Source organism: Halictus rubicundus, chromosome 11 (assembly GCF_050948215.1).
Source record: "Halictus rubicundus isolate RS-2024b chromosome 11, iyHalRubi1_principal, whole genome shotgun sequence".
Taxonomy (NCBI): Eukaryota; Metazoa; Arthropoda; class Insecta; order Hymenoptera; family Halictidae; genus Halictus; species Halictus rubicundus.
In genome coordinates this window covers 12,483,942-12,505,870 of record NC_135159.1, presented here as the reverse complement: position 1 = coordinate 12,505,870, position 21,929 = coordinate 12,483,942, and the positions used below count along the sequence as shown (strand labels likewise).

Genomic DNA, 21,929 nt, shown 5'->3' with positions numbered 1-21,929 from the left:
TCTGTCCTTAAGTAAACACGCGTATACGAAGCGTGCGAGTTCACTGATCCGTTAGCATTTTTGCCAGGTAAATCGCAAGAGATAATGGGAGTGCAGACGGAAACGATTCTAGAGTGGGGCTAGCGAACTGCGCAAACGCGTTGGATCGTTCAAACAGCAGTCGCTCTTCTCTATAAATGCCGCGATTTTATGAATTTTTTGCAGTTACTCGCGGATTTATAGTGCACCATGATCGATTGCATCCGCGTCTACCTGTATTAGACTGTACGCTGTAGCTAGTCGTAACGGTATGCACCTGGGCCGTGTTCACCCAAGATTTCGCCTTCACAAACATCAGAAGATTAAGAATAACCGTATGATTATATAGCAGTAACGGAAGCGAGACAAATTTAGACAATTTGTGTTGAAATAACCCGAGAAAACTTGCCAGATAGAAGGTCAAGGTATTAGAGGTCGAAACGGGAGTTTTGCGAATTGAGTTTGCTGCTTGACTTGTTCCAATGAACGCTTGGAAAAAATTATTTGGTAAATAGGTTTTCGAATTTGAACAGCCCCCATAGTTATTTATTTATTTGAAGTATCGGTAAGTAATCTTTTATTTAATCGTTAGACAAGTACCTGCTGGTTACGAATACGGTGAGCTGTGGCCTGATGATGGCTGCAGCAGACCTGATTCAACAACGCAGCGAGCACTGGAAGAAAAGCAAGTCCCTGACAGAGGAAAATCGAACAATGGTTGCATCCTTGGAGGATCAACAACAGGAGCTGACGAACTCGGACACGTACGTGCACGATTTCGTCAGGACGAAGAACATGACGACCGTGGGTCTGATCCAAGGTCCCTTTCATCACTGGTTCTACCTGGTTCTGGACAGAGTCATACCCGGCAGATGCGCGGTATCAGTTGTTAAAAAAACCTGTCTGGACCAGTCAATTGCTAGTCCCACCTGCCTAGGTATATTCTTTGTTGGGCTCGGTGTGCTGGAGAGCAGGAAGCTAGAGGAGATCTATGATGAACTGAGAGTGAAACTATACGACACGTGGAAAGTACGTATGTGTATGATCAGTAGACTACGGATCTTTATACAAATTCCCATGTTTACTGATAATTCGATGAAAATTAAAATAAAGAAAAAATTTCTCTCATCAACTGAGAGCTTTCCTGAATTTTAGAAATTTCTTTAGAAGTCTAATAATCAGATATCTATAAATAGACAACGCTAAAACAAGTTGGCTCTTTTCAGGTGGATTGTTGCTTCTGGCCTCCAACACAGTGCGTCAACTTCTTCTTTATACCCTTTAGATACCGAGTTCTGTACACGAATTTTATGACAATGATCTATGATATTTTCCTGTCGTACATGAAATACGTAAGTGTCTATTTTATTTTTGGATATATATATATTTTTGTACTGATGATTGTCTCTTTTATAGGATCATCAGTTCCAGTGATGCGAAATCTCGAGACTAGTCAACGTCATTTTCAATCAGTAGCTGATAATGCATGAATCATGTTGCTCTTAAGGCCTTGATAATTTGCGGAAACTTACATCGATCTATCTTTCATCGATTAATTTATACTACGGCAAATGTACATAGAAAGTTTGACGAAACCTGTTAAATCCGTCGAATATTTACACTGTCGTTAGACTTACAAACAATTCCTGTGAAATGCGTTCGACATTTATAAGTTCGTAGCATGCGTAGGGTTACCAATTTCCGAGCTGAATCAAAAAATTGATAATTTACTCTTTTACAACAATTCGAAAGTGTTTGAACTTACCGGACTTTTTTGAAATCTCGGACACAGCGCCGGAAGTAATCGTGCCGGACTGGTCTGGTAACCCTGAGCACACAAAAGACGTTCGGTCGTTTCGTCATTGTTTTTCTGTCATTATACAATTTCGTTATCGCGTTTCGAAATCTTTGTTATCCACCGTAGTTCGACATCACTAAATGATAAGGTTGCATTATGTGCGATAAGGCGGTACTCTCATTGACAATTACAGAAACATGCGATTACCTTAGAAAATTCCAATTTTTCCCGATAATGTATTGTTTAACCGTAATAATACGAATAATACAGATTTAGAAGGTTATGAAAATGTATGATCAGATCTGACACTAAATCGTACATTGTAAATAAATTTGGAGAAATAAAACGAATTGATAAACAAACTTTTGTACTGATTACCCGGAAACCCGCAATACCTTCATAAGACCTTGAGAAGCATTGCGTTTTTTCAAGTTGAAATGACAATGTATGCAACTTGTTTATGTGTTATCTAAATAAGGATTTGTTTTGACGCCGGGAGGACGTCGCGCATTATAGTTGGCGTCAAAGTTTCGAAATTTATCCGACTGATCTTTATCAATAGGGGTTTTATCAAGACGCCAGTATGCAACCTCGTGTCTGATGCATTCCGATGGAATTTTTAATCGCCGCTCTTTTCTTTTTTTTTATCACACGTGACAACGATCCATCGAATGGAAATTGTTTATTAGGACGATAGCCTTTGTTTGGCATTTGGCGACGGCGGGATTACGGCGTCTTCTAAAAGCCTTCAGTCGCCAGTAAGCAAATAGCGATTGTTAAGTGTAAATACAAATAATAAACTGCCGCGAAACAACAAACAAGATAGCCGCATGCACTCCTAAACCGAATATTCTAGAAAAGGGATTAAACCATTTTGTATTTCGCAACAACTTTTCCTAGCTATTTACCAACTTCTCATCGGTTTGGGGAACAGACATTTCAACAAAATTCTATTTTACATCTGTACACATAAAATAACACGACTATAAAAATATAGATAATTTAAAACTGGATAATATTACAAATTTCGTTGAGTATTAAACAGAAGGTATTAAAACAGTTTTGTATAAATAACAAAAAGTCAATATGTATTTCGTTCATCCATGGTTAAATTGTTTGCGAAATGGGGGGAGATCCAAAATTCGAGCGGTGCCGAGAAACATTAATCCTGGAACACATAATTAATTAATGAACTAAAACGTAACACTAGTTGTAAGTTAATTCGAATTTTAGGTGCGATTTACATCGAATTCTCACTTCAATCGCGTAAATTCGAAATAAACAAACAGTACGAGTCTAATTAAATTGTTTTGATTAGATGAAGAAATTTGAATTACCGCTTGCAATCGAATACATTATAGGTTTTCCCATGTTCTGGAATTTCTTCGTATGGTACGAAACATACAAACCGGATCCAATAAGACCGCAACCGCTAAAGATTCTGCATCCGAGGCAGTCCCTGTCTCGGTTTTTAATAATACTGTTCACTGTTCCTGTTATTTCAGTCATTCTCACTTGAAAACGTACGATACAATTTTCGCAGAACGTATTTCCGGTGAAAACTTCACGATGCGCTCTTATTATAAATTGGTTTCTTGTAGGTTATGTTTCGGTCGCCATATTTGTATGTATGTAACGAAGTCGATCGAGATAGGATAGTTTCAAATTTCTTTTATTACAGTAATAAAGATTACAGATTTTATTTTAATTTGTAGACAAATACTAAGGAACGCAATATAAACGCACTTAAATAATTAAATATATAACCTTTTCACCTTGGAGACATTTTATCAAAGGTCGAACAATACAACTAAATTATCTTCAATAATCTATTCACCTTACTTTAACTAAGGAACACTAATTTATTTAATATCACGCGTTGTAAGATCGAAAGAAAAAGTTTAACGACACTTTCGTGTACATATTTAATGATTACTCAATTCACTGTTTTATTTAAACTGTAATCAAATGTACAAAGTATAAGTCTGTAAATGTTTTACATAATTTTGACGACTTTCTGCCGATTGGTTTATCAAAATTCGAATAAATAACATCTTTCAGTAAAAATCGCAGGAAGATTGAAAGTCTCTGACCTATTCGATGAGTTTTTTCAATTTGAAAAAACGCCTCAGGTATAGAACCTGGCAAGTGGAGAGTACGAAAAGCCATAACGTGGAGAATATACTGAAGTGGAGTACTCGAGAGTTTGTAGCCTCTGGAAATATAAAAATAGAATTAATTATAATTCGATCTGTATTACATATCATGATACACATTTTATATCTCACCGTTAGTGTCTCTCATTTCTTCCTCATTTTGCCTCATTCGAGCAAAGTCTTGAACGATTGCTTCGGACAAATCTTCCAAACGTTTCAGTTCTACCTCGGAAGGTTTCAGTTTAGCCGCTTCGCTTATCTATTTAGATCAAAGCGATTGTTTAATAATTGCGCGAACGTTCGGAATATAGATTTAAAAAAAACTTTAGTTTGTCAAATCATTGTAAGTACTCAAAAACTACAAAGAACAACGGATATTATACACTTCACACATTATTAGAAGTAGTACAGAATTCGATTAATTGGGAAACAAAGAAATACTGGAAATTTAATCAATCTTCTCTCGATATTGTAGTGATAATGTTGTAAGTAGGTGACAATCTACGGCAGGTGACGAGAATGTGAGCAAAATTCTACTCTAAACACTCAATCTCTTGGGTATTTCTCATTGAACTTGTGAAGTACCCTGACAAATCAAATCATACTAAAACCCATGCTGTTAAAAGCTACATCAACCAATTTCTCTACATTACCATCTGTGCGCCCATACAAGTCATATATAAAAAAAAAAGATTAAATATCATGAGATTGTTTTTCCATGGTAAATTAAATAAATCACGAATTGACAATCTAAAATAGATTTCATTCATATAAGTACACAACAGATTGCCAATTCCTGTCGATCATTTAAACAAATATGTTCTGTTGGAGCTTCCCCTATTGGAAACCTATTTGTCACTTCCTCGCAGGAAGTTATTACATACGAAATAGGTTCCTCCAGGTGAAGCATCGACAGCAAACTAAATGTGCAGAATGAGCATGATCAAACGATAGAAAAGTTAATGAACCAAAAGATGTTGTCTATGAGAGCAAATATTCGATAAATGAACTTACAGCTTCATAACTCTTTGCTTCGATACCACGCTTTGTAATTAGGTGGACCTCTTGTTTGACATTCTTCAAATCTGAAAGATTTGACTCGTTAGGATTACAGAGAAGAAATATAACGACACGCATGATTGTTAAACTGTGTCATATATATATATATACTGCCTGCAAAAGAAGGCTGCACCGCGTGTGCCGTGAAGCAGATCTCGAACTTGTCATACGTCTCCAACACGAAGGAGAATTTCAGCATCTTTCCGTGCAGTATGTTATCATTTTTGCTGAGCACTTCGGATTTAGAGTCACGAACCTATCAAGGAAATAGAATATGAATGTCGATGAGATTTGCAATTCTAAAAAGCGAGACTGACGATGTGATATCTCAGTTTTTTGTGTAGCGGTGAATAAATTGAGAAATACAAGATAACAAAAAAAAAAGTGAGGTTAGCCGAACATAACCTCGATGTAGCAGAAATGTTGGTTAAAATGTGTACTTTGTAAATACTTACGATGTACTCGGTTTTAACGCCCGGTGTTTCGGAGACCTCGTATTCACCGGCAACCAAAACATGAGCCTGCGTTTCCTCTTTCAAACATTTCATCGAGTTAGGTTCTAAGAAGAACCTGATCGAATGTGCGTACGCGAGCAGTGTAAAGAACAATAATAAAACGCTCCGCATGTTTAGAAGATCTTTTGCAATCACGTTCAACAATTTCGAATGACACTTGCGCGAATTAAACGAACGTTAAGAAAGAACCGTCAACATATTGATGAGTTGGCAGCCATTAAATATTTTGGGTGGGTCACGTGACGTGTCCAGCAAACACGTGTACGATGATTCTTGACGCAGTTTCCATTAACAATTATATTTTACATGTTTCTATAATGTTCAGCTATTCGACCAATAGCGAGAATTTCTGCTTTAGATTTCAAGAGTATATAAATAATCATGTCCAATACACGATTTCACTTTTAAACAGTGAAATAATATGTCTCTTCGTTTTCAAAGTTTGAACGCCGGTCTGGCGTGCAGTGATTGGTCACTCTTATTCCTCGTCTGTGATAACGTTTAAATTGACAATGTCGGTAATGTAGAGTCAAGAATAAAAATTAATATAGCACGGGACATATACGTCAATGGTTGGTCATGGTCATGGTTTGGTTTATCGAATGGTCATTTTTTTATCGAAACTGCGTTATCAACGTCGCAGCATTGACCGTCGCTGTAAGTTAATATTGTAAAATTATGCATAAACAACGACAGATCACCGATGAACTCGGACGGTCAAGGTTTTGGATTGCAAAATGAATATTGGACGTGCAATTGTGCTGCAACACTATCAATGCTTTCAAGTACCTGTGGGTCATGAAGGGTCGAAGATTACGCGGGAAATATGAAGTTGTTGCGATAGAATAATGAATAAATTGATGAGAAAGTACATTCTGTTTGAGATGATTCATTGATTGTTCACTTTTAGATTCTTTTGCACTTCAAACACAACAATTCTGGGAACAATAAAAATTTAGTTTCGGTAGAATAAAAACAATTTCCACCTCATTTTTTAAAACACATTTTACCTGCACTTGAAAAATCGCATTCCAGACGTATCTACGTCTTTATCGAATAAATTTTATTTAACGTGCTGTCCACAGACAAAGAAAAGAATGAATACCTTACGAGATTTTTCTTTACAAAGTACTCGGGGAACGCAAACTTGTTTTTGGTGGAAATGAGATGGTTTACTCGCAGAAATATTTGCTGTGGTACATTGTACAATTGCAAATGGCGAGATATTACAATTTTTACGCTCGTAAAAATCGTCGAAAAGACAATTCCATTTTATGCATATACATTGAGCACCAAACTATTTGCAAATATAAAAGGTGATTCTAAAGTAATTGCGCTCTTAGGTATTAGAATTTGAATTTAAAAGGACAAGTGAAAGATTTCGATCAATCAATTTATTTATTGATAAATAAAATCTTGTAAAATTGATTATTATATAAAAGTTCGAAGTAAAATTTGTATCATTTTCAACGAGTTTTTCATAATAGTAAAATAATTCTCCAATGTTTCAGTAAAAATTCGAAATACAATTTCGTTTGTTTGAAATTGATCTCGAACGAGTTTTCAGGTTTTAGAAAATTGTTCGATGAAACGTTCCGAATGGAGATATGAAAGACTATTCCAGTGGACAGTCCGGCGTTCGTATTTTGTTCAGGTTACACCGGCGTGAAGCGCGCTCAACAGAAAACGGTAAACTTTGAACGCGGATAAATAAAAAAAATTGATAACCGACGCGGCGCACGTTAAAATTATCTGCCGGCTCTGCGTACAATATTCCTGCTAGATAAAAACGAAACAGATTTCAACATTGAACCGGTTTATTATTTCCAATTCAAAGTGGATACTGTTTTCCATCGTTGACACGCGAATCATTGACGTAAATCACGGTCGCCCGCTCGATAAACACACTTCTCGACAAAATTTCTACGCCCGTAACCATTATTATTAATGACGTCTGCGAATCTACAATATCCGAGAAAACTGTAGCGAACGTGAATCTGAAAGTCGATTTTCTCCATCTTCAATTTTTCCGAAATCATTTAATTCGTCAATTTCAAAGAAAAATATCCAACTTTACGAATTTTTTTCTCCTCAACTATGAAAGCTATGCGAACGATTTTCACGCAGAAAAATTCTTCAGACTCTCCCGAATACGACAATATTTATTTTATAACGTTATGAACAATTGAATATGTTTAAATAATGTTTAAAGGGGGGCGAGACTTCTTGGTTGATTTTACTGTAGAAATATTAATTTATTTTGGGAAACGTATTTTTTTACAAGAAACGGGGACTGTTTGGAGTTTCTTCAAAAAGGTTTGCGATTATGTTTGACGCCATCAGGGAGATCATCTTCGATTGTCGCACGAAATGTGCTGCGCTTGTATTATAGTCCCTTTATCTTGGTGTTCCTCGTCAGCAATATTAATTGAACATCTGCAAGCTAGTCTAATTTATGCGTGCATCTAGTTCCGCGTACTTGCACGCAACAAAATCGCAAAAACTCGTCAGCTGAAGGACGATTAGGTTCCAAACGAGTTTTCCATATATATATTTTTTTTTTATTTAGCTCGACAGTTGAAATAAAATGAAAAAGTTGAAATGAAAAAGAGGAAAAAGCAGAAAGACAGTTGTGACACGCGCGTTTCCGTGACGTCCTCGAACAGGCAGACGCTTGACCCCAGCCCGGCATTGACCATTTCACAGCAGCCTAATTTCCATTTATGACGCAATTGATGCAATTAGATACGTCAATCAGCGGGATAATGGGCTGGACGAGATAGACACTGTCTGACAATGCGAAGTTAATCCGACTTCAAACGCTGTCACGATGAAAACACGCCGGCAGACGCGCGCTGCGACAAATCAGAGCTGGGTCCAGCTTCTGGAGAAGCATAAGCGAGACCGCAGACTCAAATACTATTCATTTTTACATAGTTCTTACGAAACGCAAACTTGTTTGGCGTTTTGCAGCTAATAGGAAAATTTTCTCATGAATTGACCGAATTGTCCGCTTTTCGGGGTCGAAGGTTATCTGAGGACCTCCATTAATTGTGAACCTTGAACCTTAATAGCTACATTCTTGTACTGATAAATTAATAGTCTTCTCAAGCTGAGACACTAAAAGTCGTGATCGACTTCCGCTACGCTACCGTGAAACAATTGCAAATATGAAACTTGCTTAATTTTTTCCGAACATTTTAATCATATAGTCTTAAACTACATACTTCAAAGTATACCGGTGAATTTTTCCAGAATTTTTCACATACTAAAACTACGTGAAAATTGCAGTAAAGCCAAAAGGGTCGAGGATGGACGTTCGGTTCGCAAATATTTAATCGCCCGCCATTTTGACGGGAGCTCAACGCACAACAAAATCGTAATACTTGAACTATACATTTTAAAGTATTCTAGTGAATTTTTGCAGAATTTTTTGCATACTAAAGCCATGTGAAAATTGCAGTTAGGTCAAAAGGGTCAAGAATGAACGTTTAGTTCGCGAATCCTTAATCGTCCGCCATTTTGTCGCTGTTTCAAGGCAAATTAGAATCATCGATAATACTCATTAGCAATAATCGTAATATTGCTTAGACTCGCAGATTGTCCATGCAACTTCTGATTTTTTTGGCGTGCGGAGCATTACATAAACGATCGGAGACAGTAACAAGACTTGAATCTTTTTCTCCAAAGCTGAGTCAGCTTATTTCAGCCGCCATGTTTGCCTTTTTCGAAGAGCGTACGGATTTTTACTTGAGCAAGATTTTTACTTCCACGAAAGAGACGGTATTGAATGATCGCTCATACACGTCAGATACGTGCGGTGCTTTAAACGGGAAATATTAATAAGCGACGGCTTTGTTGGCTTTTCGAAAACGTTTGTTCGCGTTTCATCATCCGATGACCATTGATTCCTGGAACCGGACGCGCTGAGTATGTATTATTTTCACTATGAAAATTGCCGGATTCGCAGAATTTCAATTTTGTACGTTTTGCGTGGGTGGATCAAATGATTGGAAAGAAGTAATAAATATATCAAATTAAATTAAATCATAAAATTAGACTGTAAATTAAAAGCATAAGCCTAGAGTACATATGAACATTAGTTGGAATCCAAAGGATATTTTTGGAGACTTTCACAAGCATAATTTTCGACGCGGACTAGCGAAATCTATTTTTAAATTAGCTTTAAAAAACCGGGAATTTTTGGGCGACAGGTGTGACAAAATGGAAATCGAAAGGATTTCACGCAGCCATTAAAAACCAGTATTCTAAATATTCATGAGAGCAACGCACGCAGTCGAAGTTACGGTAGAAACGTCGTCTGGAACGATTAGGCGAGGAAGAAGTGAAAAAGAGGCTGTCAATATTCACGGTGCAGACGTCGAAGTATAGCAGTGCTGGAAGAATCCTCTGGGTACCCGAAATTATGGTAATTCATCGCCTCGCCTTTTCACAGGCTGGCCACCATTTTCCATTTCTGAAATGAAGCCGGAGATCAATGCTTAAAAATACAGATTAGGTTACTCACAGTGAAAATTCGTTCGGGTCATCAACTACACGCGTGACACACGAAAACCGTATCTGCGCGGGTTCCCAAGGAGTGGCCGATAACCTTCACACATAAGTTCCTTCGATTAGGCTCCGCTCCCACGGGCTGTGGCAATTAGAAAATTTCCACTTCTTCGAAGAAAGATACGCCGGACCATCTTACCGATCTAGAAAAATCATTTTCGGTACAATCTGTCCAGCCCCTAAATAAAAACAAGATTCGTCGGACTTTATTATAGATTCCTGTCTTATCGGCAGACATTGTCCCACGGAAAAATGTTTAATTTTCACAAAATTTATCAAAATTTCGAACGCGAGAAAACATTTGTTTGTACATTCTTCAAATTCCTGGACAGTTTATTATCGTTGCGAACGGATAAAATCTATTTTTGCATGCAGGAATTTCGCAAATTTAGAAACGCAAGCCCGGAAGAGAGATTGGGATCGGAATAATGTTAGAATCCAGTGCTATTCCCAGAATAGTCGAAGTTTATGGCGAAAATGGTAAATAGAGAAAGATTGACCGTTCTCGTCTTCGTACATGGAGAAATTTAAAGAATTTTCGTTTTGAAGAGGTGTTTAATTTTATGCGCACGTATGTGGGTAGACCAACAGAAATAACCGCACGACCGGTTCCGATCTCATGCATAAGGCTCAGACGAGTCAACACGCGTAATCGAGGCAGTATATGTTGGCTCTCGTTTGATTTGACTTGAACGAGGCAATTCCAGGCAAGGTCACGGTTTTCGAGTCAACGACAGGAAATGTCAATCGATAACGCGCAGAATTAGGACAGGAAAATTTCTTGGGGCATACAGGAACGAGCTGTGTCAGCGCTATCTATTCGAAACGGTTCTAATCATTCGGTTAGAAATCTCGCTTACGTTGTTTACGGTTACGTGATTCTCTATGTAAATATTCAATCTTTTCTCTGAGAGAGATTGATAACTGTTCATTTGTTTCTAAATAAACCATCGGAGAACTATTTACGCCTCAGAACGTATTGTCTATATTAATTTATTAAGCATAATTTGTGTTTAAATAAGGCAGTGAAGAATTTATTTACGCTGTAGTGCCTATTATTCACTGAAATATTAATTAAGTATTATTTGTCTTATAAATACAGTATTCAGGAACCATTTTTGATTCAATGCTTATTATTTGTCGAAATATCAATTGATTTATTAATTTTTAAATAAGGCATTGGAGAACCACTGTTACTTCGATATTTATTATTTATCAAAATGTTAATTAATTGAGTATTATTGGCAGATATTATATACAGATAATTTTTAGTATCATATTTTCCACAAAATTATTATCTTTTGAATTAAGTTACTTTTTTTAAATTGATTTAGTACCCGATACAAGTTTTATTAACGAAAAGCGTAAATTTTTATTGGAAGGGAAGTGTTAGAAACGGTTCGAATAAAATATGTGCGCTGTAATTGAACATTCCATGGTCCACTGCCTACGACAATGGCTTTTCCCGCGTTAATTAGCTACTAATTTGATCACCCGTGCCTCCTTATTTCTTTTCATCTTTATTCCATTCGTTCCCGGGGACGTCACATTGTCTTGATAATCATATTAGACACGTTAATACACTTGAACAGCTTGAAATGTTAAAAAAGGAAGTTTTACAAAATTGCAAATACTTCTGAAATATTTTTCAATAAAAAAATTATTATTAAGAATTATTATGAGGAAATCTCAAAAATCAAATTGAAAATTAATTGTATCCATTACGATCTATGACGTCACCACTTTTCTTTGACCCTCGGCGTACATTTATGTACACATTTAATAGAAATTAGTTGCGAGATTAAATATCGGCACACGCGAAATTTGCATCGCGAAAATGAGATGCAAATTGCCTCGCAAGGCGCATAATAATCAGCGTAGAGAAGCTAAAAACGAAGAATAATGACGGTTTTTCCCACACGCGTTTAAAAAGGCAAAGATTCGATACACTAGAGAAAAACGATTACACGTATCTCGATCCTCGTTCACGCCAAAAAGGGAAACATTTTCTCGGGCATTATTCGCAATTAAACGCTTCCGTTAATTACCTAATTTACTCGAAGGTTCATCAATGTTCAAATTTCTTCTAATTTGTAGCTTCGCCTATAAAGGACATACATGAACATACATATATTCATTTACACTGAATATTTATGAACGAAAAATGAACACTTACTCCTCGAATACCCGACAGAATATTCCGAACGTTTCAAAAAGAATCGACTATATAGTCTATAGTTTGTTAGTAAAAAAATGTGAACTGTCACCTCCAATTCAGCGTCTTAGACCGGGCTTTCCTTAGCACTGCACTATATAGACACACAGCACAACAGGTTACGATTACAATTTGATTTCTGAAATAAATCTCGATCATCGGAAAAAATCATATACAATAAAAAATAAAAAATATTTAACCTCGCTTTTCCGCGTACGTTTATCAAAGTACACCGATCTCGATCTCGTTCGATAACTGATAAGCGATGACGCAACGATTCCCGAAACGCCGACGAAGTAGGAAATGATTCTTCTACGGTTATTTAAAGGAAGTTGTACCGAACATATTCCTGTTTGTTAGAGCCTGGGATCTTTTCGGATAAAAAAGATCTCCTCTGACAAACATATAAAATTTTTTTAATCTGTCATGTATCATTCAGCATTATTTTTTAAATATATTATTATTAGCTTTCATTTAAAAAAAATTTCATCGCTCTACCTCATTCCTATCGAAAGTTCCTTGATTTTTAATCCGATTTTGTTCAAATTGCCCACTGTGCGCCGTGGTCGAGGCGCGCGGGTTTTGGCGGTCGATTTGAATTCGGATGGGAGGGGCGAGTAAACACGAAGAAAGTGATCGAGACGTTGAAAACGAAAAAAAAAAAAGAAAAAATCGACGGCCACGTGAAAAGCATAAGAAGAAGGGGTCTGATGACATTAAAATCAGGTAGCGATTGGCCGGTGGCCGGGGGCTCGACCGGACCGTTTAAAAATAAATTAGCACCGCGCGTAGTGTCGCGCGAGTTAAATTGAAACCGGCCAGTGCACTCGGGGAATTTAAGCCGGGCGTTCGATTGCTCGCGTGCGTTGTCCGAGAAGCAGTCGGTCAGTGTTTTCCGTCTTGCTCGGGAGAGCTATAATACTATAGTTAGTCGCCTCGCTCGGGGAATGACGCGCGGCCGGGAGCACGTGTGAGTGATCGGTGTGTGTTTCACGGCTGTCGTTCATCGTCAGATCAATTCCCACTGTTATCTATATACGCGTGAATGTGCGCGGCGATAGGTTGAACCTAACCTAGAAAACGGTGCGTGTACATACATACATAGCTCCGCGTCTAGTTCACGACCACGTTTCATGGTGCACCAGGTCCGTCTCTCCGTTTCGAAGATCGCGTGTGTTGCGGTGAATGATTTCGTTCAATCGTACCCCCGAAATCCGCGAGTGATTTGAATGATCTCCCGTTGAGACGGTGTGACAAGAACCGTGACGATGCTTATTTAACAGTGGCGGTGTCAACCTGAGGAGAGTCGTCGGTCACTGACGTGTCTCGTAGCAACACGATGTAAAGCGGGACTAGGCCTGCCCCGAGGAACGATATAATTAGTGCACCGCGCACACGTAAGTTTCGATCTATGCATTTAGCGCGTCGCGTTTTCCCGTTGCACACCGTTATCGTATCAGCGGTCCTTTTATTGTCGTTGTTGCGTCATTGATTCACGCGAACGCACGTATTACGTCGCAGCGAGTCGGCGTTACGAATCGGTTCGTTCGTTCCAACGAAAATACTGGACCGAATGATGTGTCAGTTGCGCAAAGTCACTGATAACTACGCGAAAAACACGTGGACGTTTCATCCTGTTCTGTGGTCGATACATTCTGTGTTCCCAAAGAGCGATTTAGTCTCACGTGCGAACAGCGTCTTGTGTACGTGCTTCAAGCAGCATGCGTTCTGGTTTATCAGACACGATTGGAGTCATCTTTGACCGGTATTCCGTCTTGATTGATTCTTACCAGTTGTTCCGTAGGAGTGAACGACTCCAGGGTCAGTGTACAGAGTTTGGTGGACTGTTCGTAGGTCAATTGCGAGCAATATGCGTATCTACATGCTATGAGATGAGACAGCTTTGAGGTGAAATGTTCCGTAGTCTGCCAGACAGGGTGGCTGGGCTGTACTACTCCCATGGCCTGGTCTGCTCCTCCCATCCCATCGCCATTATCTCATTGGCAATCTCGATAATGTTATTATGTTGGTTAGTAGACTTCAAATTGAATTATCTGAATAATAAGACGCGTGGATTGTCAACCGAACTATTACTTTCTGCTCAGCTATCCGTTGGTCAATTTGCCGATGCCTGGCAATGCACCAAGGACTATAATCAATCATACGTTCGTACCTGAAAACAATACGGAGAACTCAGTGTTCTATGTGCAACAAGTGGTGTTGCGGGCTGGGGTTATTCCGTGGACAGAAGAATTGACGCTGATGGATGCATTCCGGGGGCCACTTTATGAAATTTTTAATCTGCTGGAGATTATACAAAATTATCAGCATCCAGAAACGTAAGTTACACATCTTGCGTGCAATGTTTAATGGTTCTTTAAAACTTGTTTTTGCTTTGCCTATCTGGTAGATTAAAAACACTCGGCCAAGTATGTTTACACATCGAAGCTGTTAAGAAAAGAAATGGTAAAAAGCCGGAGGTGTTGCCAGAATACAACTGTCTTGTCCTTTCTCCTGCGAATTTGTGGCAGAGAAGCATAGAATTATACGCACAGGATACAAATCTGATAAATACAATATATTCGTATCAGGTAAAGACATTTAGATGACAATACATTACCCATGATTGAAAGGTAATATTAATAATAATTAGAATGATGTTTGTATTATAGAATCTACAAAAAGGTAAAGTCAGTTTAGCCGAAATCATGTTTGGAATGAACCTCAAAGAAACTGGAATCAAACGGTACCCAATTCGTCTTCGACAGAGAATATTGCAATATGCAGTGACTATATTCCTAAGGGAATACGATCATGAGTGAGTAATTAATTAAAACTCCTGACTATACTGCGGATTTTATGCAGTTAAAGATGAACAATTTTTATTCTGCGTAAAGATCTGTAGTCTACTCTTGACAATTCAGTGCATGTCTCTTTTCGGAGTTCTAAATTCGTAACCATTATTTTCCAGATTCATTAAAGGATTGCACCATAGATTGAAAAGTTACTATCACCTTCACCAAGTAGAAGGGGATAACGACACATACGTACCCACAGACGAAACGCTACACATCATCTATCCGGGAGAGTTCAATTACAGTGACTTTTTCCCATTGATGATGACTTTCAATGCTCTGTTCTTTTACGTTTACTTCTCCGTGAGGAAGATAGAACTGATTAAGTCAAAGATTGGGATAGCATTTAGCGCGACTGTGACAGTGATAGGTTCACTGTCTATGACTGTGGGTGTATGCTTTTTTTTTGGCTTAACGTTAAGTTTAAGTGGAAAGGAAGTGTTTCCATATTTGGTGATTATCGTAGGGCTGGAAAATGTGTTGGTATTAACGAAAAGTGTAGTGAGCACACCGGCACACCTGGATGTCAAAATCCGAGTTGCCCAGGCTCTGTCCAAAGAGGGTTGGTCCATTACTAAGAACCTACTCACAGAGGTGACTATACTGACGATCGGTTTGTTCACGTTCGTACCAGCCATACAAGAGTTTTGTATATTCGCGATCGTCGGTTTGGTCAATGATTTTTTCCTGCAAATGGTCTTTTTCTCAACGATCCTCGCGATCGACATCAGACGCACAGAGCTCTCCAGTGAAACGTCCAAGTTCCACATGCCGCATATACCCACGATGCGCAAGCAACAGTTCACCACGACCATAACGAACAGAAAGCCGAACATTTTCCGATCGAAGTCGCATCCGAGATTGAACGGTCTGTCCAACGGCCCGACGAACGTGATAGCCCCAAACACGCAAAACACTCACACGCTGGGCAAAATTCCAAAACGCTTACGCATAGTGCATTTCTGGGCGAGGACGAGAATATTCCAACGTGCCTTTATGGTGTGGATGGTCGTCTGGATCAGCATGATCGTGTACAATTCTGGCATCGTCGAGCACGTTATACACCTAAGCGACACGCTGAAATCGGAGTCCGAGATCGATGGGTACACCTTGGACAGGCCTCAATCGTTGAACAACTATGTTGAATTAAATACGATGAAACCATTGTCGATTCCATCCGCCACTATTGCCCCAGATCATTTAAATAGACAGGTAACAATTTATACGTACAGTTAATTAATATTAGAACGTCCTGCAAAACAGAATAACATGTTATTAACTCTAATTTATTAAATGTTGCTACAGGATGATCTAACTAACAACGTTACCGAAGAATTAAACAAACTGAAGCCAGTGGACTTCCCACCATGGAATCGTTTATCGCTTTATCATTGGTCGTCGGTTCTTTCCATGTACAACATTTCTGCCGCCGGTGGACGAATAACTATACTACCAACAGTGAAATTATCTCACGCTGTGAGTCCGCAATTGGTTAAACAAATTAGCAATCCGAACGACGTGCAACACTTTCAATGGCACAGCCTCGCTACCGCTGCTCTTGATCCTTTAGACTTCTCAGGTACGTAAACCATTATAATAGATAGGGTCAAATGTGGCTATTGTACTTTAGAAATGATGTAAATGTTGTAACTGTTACAGACATGGAGTTACCAAGCAGATCCGAGGGCAGAGGTTTTAACGCGGACGCGCCGTTCATCCCTTCGAGCCCCATGGAAATCTTTCTGGCCGCAGTACTTTGTCTCATCAGCGTGATCGTCGTTGCATACACCATGGTGGTACTCTATAGATGTATCTGTTCAAGAAATTATGCCGAATGGAGGGCTAGCTGGCATCAGCCAGAGAAAGCCCACGATTCCTCGACGCAGTTAGTTCTGGAGGCGTTGCCATTGGTCCTTGAAGGACACACGCAAGAAGTCGAGTGCATTGCCACGGACAGCAACACCATTGCCAGTACATGTCTAGCTGGGCACATACGGGTCTGGGATGCAACTTCCGGTGAACAGCTGGCTCACGTAGACAGGAGGCAATTTTTCAGCAGTCCAAAGAAAAACTTGAGTCTAGCAACAACAGACGTGGACGAACTAATGTCAGATTATGAGAGTGGCTCACCTCCTTCGAGAGGAGAAATGGAGGGCACTAACTCGTACGGCCTGTACTCGGCAGTTAACTACAGAAAATCGTCTCCTGGATTATGCAACGTGCAAAGAGGACCTTCTAACAGTATCAGTAAAAGACACTCGATGGGAAACACACTGGAGTACGAGTATCAGGTGAACGAATCAAATGTGGAAAAGAGGATACATTTGCGAAGAAGTTTGGACAATTCTTACGATATTCCTGATTTAAAGTCGGCCATTAATATCAAGTTCTCTTCGATGAAATATACTGCTCCTGCACAACAGAACTATGAACAAGGATTTGATTTTGGAGATCAGTATAAATATTTGTTTGAGGAACACAATAAATCGATAGATGAATTGCAGATGTCAGAGAGCGCTGAGCAATTGTGCATGCCCAGCGGGAGATTGAACAGGTGTGGCTTGGTGGATAGTGCGTCTTCGCTGAGCACAGATAAAACTGTTCAATATGCTCAGGTGTCTGCCATCTGGTGTATGGATTACCAGGAGAATCTGATAGTTGTGGGCTGTGCCAATGGTAGCTTGGAGTTCTGGGAAGGTACTACGGGTAGGTTCAAAGTAAGTAGCAATTTGAAGTTGGTCTTGATGTTGTTAGCGTCCGGTCTGTATAAATGTTCCGAAGGTTTCGAAAAGAAAAGCAATTATTGATACATTTCAGTGCTTGTTCGATGATGGATCAGGATTTGGGATATCCGCAGTGAAGTTTGTAGGTAGCAGAGTTGTAGCAGCCAAGTTGAACGGCTCCATAGACTTTCTGCAGCTGGAAAGCTACAGCGAAGGTCAGCAGATCGATTGGGGTTTCACTTCGTACAGAAGAAGTAAGTGTGTTTACTAATGTGTTTAGTATTACTCATCTGCCCTTCTTCACACCGTCTTCTTTTTATAGCCCACGTTAGAACGGGAAGTGCTGGCTCGCCTATGGATATAAATAACATCATGCAATCCGAAGAAGACCTTCGTTGTATAAAAATTAGTTCTCACAGAGCACACCAGCAAGCGATAACTGTGCTTGACAGCGAGGGTGGTCGCGTGTTGACTGGCAGTCAAGATCACACTCTGAAAGTGTATAGGTATGTGTCAACATTTCCTCTTGGACCTTGAATCGCAATTGATGTTACCTAATTTTTTCCTATATCTTAGGTTAGAGGATCAGTTGCCATTATACACACTTCATGGACATTGTGGGCCAATATCCTGTCTATTTATTGACAGGATGAGTCCAATGACATCTGGCAGTGGATCTCAAGATGGACTACTATGCGTTTGGGATCTCCTGACTGGTACGTGTTGTATTAAAGTGTGCAAGCATGACTATCTGTTAGAGTTTGAGGAAATTGGGGCACGTGAAATTAATGTAATAACCAACCATTGCGTTAGTCTGTCTTTGTGCAAGCTCGCTAACTGACCTGAATTCTTTTCTGTCTACACAGGAACATGCATGTACAGTATACAGGCCCACGATGGCGCCGTGGCAGCAATCACATGCTCCGTGTCCTATGTAATAAGCATCGGAACTGATGAGAGGCTCTGCGTCTGGGAAAGGTTTCAGGGACACTTACTACACACTCTTCCAGCACACAGATCAGCGTACAGTTTACAGTTAGTCATGTTGACGCATCATCTACTCATCACCAGTAATCAGGTACGTAACCTCGCTTTCTTGCGAGGGTTGCTGTTTCATAACATTGTCTTTTATACCTGTGACTCGTAAATTTTCAGGGGTCGTTGGTAGTGTGGGATGTAAGGACAGGGGAGCCTGTGCGCGAAGTGAGGCTGGGTCACAAGGACAGTTGTATTTTCGTGAAACAAATGTTAGCGTTAAACGATAGCGTGGTCTGCGACTTCGGCCGACAGTTGCGCGTGATCAGGTTTCCGTTGGTCTCCGACAAGCTAGACTAAGAGAGATCTGTATATGCACTTTGTACATAGCTGTTTGTTTTCTTCTCTTTTTTGTTTCCTTTGTTTTATTCCTCTTTCTTTATTTAATTTTAATACTTGAGCGAGGCCCCCCCCCCGAGCTTCGCCTGCGGGATAGACAAACATTTTTACACGACGTACGTTTTATATTTTAAACGATTCTACGCGATTTTAAGAGGTACATTTTTTAACACGAACGACTGTGTGCTATGGTCGCGCCTTAATATATTTATACTCCGTTGAGTCGGTGTGAACGCTTGTCCTTGACAATGGAAAACGGAGATATAGCGTTGTAACTGTTCGTGAAATGAACGCACTGTGAAAATGATAGCTATAGACGATGATGGTACAAGACACGGGAAACGATATTGTTGAATGGTGTCTCTGTTCGTTGTCTTAGATGTATGGCTGTGCTACAATTCGAAGCATCCGATTGTTTCAAGGACGAATCGGTGTACGCCTTGGTCAATTTTATAGGTAGAAACTGCATTTGTTGAACCGGTGCTGTCCCGCGAGACACGGAGGTGCTGGATTTTCACTTCTGTGTTGCAAAGCCAAGTACATAACGATGTTAATTGACCGTCACGTGTGCGAGGACGGCTAGTTAGAAGTTTAATGAGCGGAGAACGCGACGAGTTTGTGTCCAAGTATTTGACCTTGGAAGTTTTGACGATGGATGTTAACGAAGTTTTACATTTATTGTATAGGTAAAAAAATGTCTCTGTACACGTGCGACACGAAATGCGATCGCGCACGTGTAACGGTCTAAGAGTGCCTTTATACCGTCTCTGTTTAGTGGAACTAAATGGGGAATTGTTGTGGTAAAGGACAAACGAGGAGAAACACATTGAAGAAAGGGATCTCAGTCTTCTAATACGTAGGAGGCTCTCTACGTAGCTTAGGGAAGGAGACTCGTATTAACAGTACGCTAAACTGTTAATCTTTCAGCTAACGGATGAACTCGAGATCCAAAAAGTTCATCCGCAAAGACTTGTCTGTACTGTTATGTTTTAACACTTGCATTCGAAAAACTTCACCATTTGTCACCTCCTGTACTAAACGCTTAGTCTTGTTTAGCTTTAGCCTGCGGTCTATTTTTATAAGGAAGAATCGTGTTGCTCCTCGCCGAGCTAACTTTGGGTCCTATTTTATATGTGTAATTTGTAGTAAGACTTACAAGAGTGTGTATAAACAAAATACATTGTTCGCTTCACGACCACATTGATGGGATGAGCATGGGATGCATAGGGCTCTGATCAAGTCCACTGCGAGAAGCTACGTAGCATCATTGTTGAAGAGTGTCTAATACGGAGGGGTCTCCCAATAATTAGCTGGATGAGTGTTTGAGTGAAAAAATTGAATCGATTCGACAGAAATTATTTCAAAGTTCAAGAGTGGTAGTTTGGCCGCACTCAAACTTTTTACGCTTCCAACAATGTGATATAGTAGTATAAAACAGCTTCCAGCGAAACAATGCAATTTTTGGTGAGTGATCGAGAGGAGACTGAAATTGTGATTAGTGTATGTTAGATTGTCAAGGGTCCAAAAGGGTGCGAACAGTTTATAAGCATACGTATCTCCAGTTAATTTTGGGGCGCTCCATCTGCGATAGAGGTTTAATATGAGTGTTGCGAAATGAATGTTACAATATAGTGATCTAATACGCCTTTAGACTGAATTGTAAGACGATTTGTATCGACAAGTCTCTTTTATTTTCTGATACCCTGTTCGAGGTAACTAGTGCTCGCGATCACGATCATGATCTATTAATATAGAGATATATATTGTATATATATATATATACATATACATATATTTTTCTTAACCAAAGTTGTAAATCATATCAGGTCGTGACACGCTCGTGTGAGTAGAAAGTTGAACTGACAAAATGAAAGTACATTACCGCAAAAGAAGGAAAAAGCAGAGAAAGAAAATGGGAAAAATATAGTAAGTGCTTCTAATGGCGCAGCTGGTTGGCTAACAATCATTTAGGAGTCCGTGTGATTTTTATATTTATTTAATTAATTTACCAAGTGCAAATCTGTCGTACACCAGATATATCATCCTTAATAAATTCTCACATTTACTAAATCTTAGTTTCTTTCTGTTTCTCTTCCCTTAAAGAAAATGAACATTCGAATTCAATTACTCTATCATTACGCTATTAAGAATGTTATGCTGTGACAAGAAAATGTTCGGGACATCCGACTCCAACCATAGCTACCAGAGTGGGTTCTGACTTAACCTCAATTTTCTTGTCAATCACGCACACTACATAAATACATTTCAATAAAAATTCATGGAATTGGTATTAATAGGTTCTCTAAAGGCTTCTAGGAATTTTACGAAAGTTTCCTTCCTGGTAAAACAGTTTAGATGTTTGAAAACGTAGCAATTAGATAGTTGACGGGAAGTCAGGGGAACCCCCAAGGTGTGTAATGGTCACAGTAAATAGCAACCTGATAATTAAATTGGGTGAACCTGCAGAACAGTTACCTACTATCTGATTTCGATGAGGTTTGGATATGTTATAAATTTCGATATTTTAAATCATTTTTTCCTGTGCATGATAGTGGCGATCTCGCTTAGAATTTTATCTATTAGAAGAAATTATATTCTATAATATTTAGAATTCTGTCTATACTTGTACGGCTGTGGCAAAGAG

At 39.2% G+C, this 21,929-nt stretch overlaps 4 protein-coding genes across 4 annotated transcripts; 2 read left to right on the top strand and 2 right to left on the bottom strand.

The window, feature by feature from the left end:
• The first annotated feature begins 189 nt into the window (after nucleotides 1-189).
• Nucleotides 190-2,178, top strand: LOC143359093 (mpv17-like protein 2). The gene is made up of 4 exons (XM_076796768.1): nucleotides 190-525; nucleotides 611-1,047; nucleotides 1,245-1,370; nucleotides 1,435-2,178. Exons 1-4 carry the CDS (start codon nucleotides 501-503, stop codon nucleotides 1,450-1,452), a joined length of 606 nt encoding a protein of 201 aa, XP_076652883.1. The 5' UTR covers nucleotides 190-500; the 3' UTR covers nucleotides 1,453-2,178.
• Nucleotides 2,179-2,803: 625 nt separating this feature from the next.
• Nucleotides 2,804-3,429, bottom strand: LOC143359095 (uncharacterized). Its single transcript, XM_076796770.1, has 2 exons — nucleotides 3,154-3,429; nucleotides 2,804-2,984 (listed from the first exon to the last, which is right to left on the bottom strand). The coding sequence occupies exons 1-2, from the start codon at nucleotides 3,323-3,325 to the stop codon at nucleotides 2,914-2,916; spliced, it is 243 nt and encodes an 80-aa protein (XP_076652885.1). The 5' UTR covers nucleotides 3,326-3,429; the 3' UTR covers nucleotides 2,804-2,913.
• A 41-nt stretch (nucleotides 3,430-3,470) lies between these two features.
• Bai (transmembrane emp24 domain-containing protein bai) lies at nucleotides 3,471-5,794 on the bottom strand. The gene is made up of 5 exons (XM_076796758.1): nucleotides 5,487-5,794; nucleotides 5,143-5,287; nucleotides 4,987-5,057; nucleotides 4,105-4,231; nucleotides 3,471-4,031 (listed from the first exon to the last, which is right to left on the bottom strand). The coding sequence occupies exons 1-5, from the start codon at nucleotides 5,655-5,657 to the stop codon at nucleotides 3,910-3,912; spliced, it is 636 nt and encodes a 211-aa protein (XP_076652873.1). The 5' UTR covers nucleotides 5,658-5,794; the 3' UTR covers nucleotides 3,471-3,909.
• Nucleotides 5,795-13,221: 7,427 nt separating this feature from the next.
• On the top strand, nucleotides 13,222-21,355 carry Scap (SREBP cleavage activating protein). Its single transcript, XM_076796757.1, has 13 exons — nucleotides 13,222-13,734; nucleotides 14,188-14,362; nucleotides 14,439-14,672; nucleotides 14,744-14,924; nucleotides 15,006-15,151; nucleotides 15,305-16,400; nucleotides 16,494-16,767; nucleotides 16,848-17,905; nucleotides 18,006-18,165; nucleotides 18,234-18,417; nucleotides 18,488-18,627; nucleotides 18,778-18,989; nucleotides 19,067-21,355. The coding sequence occupies exons 2-13, from the start codon at nucleotides 14,247-14,249 to the stop codon at nucleotides 19,244-19,246; spliced, it is 3,981 nt and encodes a 1,326-aa protein (XP_076652872.1). The 5' UTR covers nucleotides 13,222-13,734; nucleotides 14,188-14,246; the 3' UTR covers nucleotides 19,247-21,355.
• Nucleotides 21,356-21,929: the final 574 nt, after the last annotated feature.

Coding starts and splice junctions, on each gene's coding strand:
- LOC143359093 (XM_076796768.1), top strand. CDS start 501: ATGAACGCTTGGAAAAAATTATTTG. Junction 526..610: donor CGCTTGGAAAAAATTATTTG/GTAAATAGGTTT, acceptor TTTAATCGTTAG/ACAAGTACCTGCTGGTTACG. Junction 1,048..1,244: donor AACTATACGACACGTGGAAA/GTACGTATGTGT, acceptor GGCTCTTTTCAG/GTGGATTGTTGCTTCTGGCC.
- LOC143359095 (XM_076796770.1), bottom strand. CDS start 3,325: ATGACTGAAATAACAGGAACAGTGAACAGTATTATTAAAAACCGAGAC. Junction 2,985..3,153: donor AATGTATTCGATTGCAAGCG/GTAATTCAAATT, acceptor TATGTGTTCCAG/GATTAATGTTTCTCGGCACC.
- Bai (XM_076796758.1), bottom strand. CDS start 5,657: ATGCGGAGCGTTTTATTATTGTTCTTTACACTGCTCGCGTACGCACAT. Junction 5,288..5,486: donor GCGTTAAAACCGAGTACATC/GTAAGTATTTAC, acceptor TTTCCTTGATAG/GTTCGTGACTCTAAATCCGA. Junction 4,032..4,104: donor AGAAATGAGAGACACTAACG/GTGAGATATAAA, acceptor TTATATTTCCAG/AGGCTACAAACTCTCGAGTA.
- Scap (XM_076796757.1), top strand. CDS start 14,247: ATGTTCCGTAGTCTGCCAGACAGGGTGGCTGGGCTGTACTACTCCCAT. Junction 18,628..18,777: donor CGTTTGGGATCTCCTGACTG/GTACGTGTTGTA, acceptor CTGTCTACACAG/GAACATGCATGTACAGTATA. Junction 18,990..19,066: donor TACTCATCACCAGTAATCAG/GTACGTAACCTC, acceptor GTAAATTTTCAG/GGGTCGTTGGTAGTGTGGGA.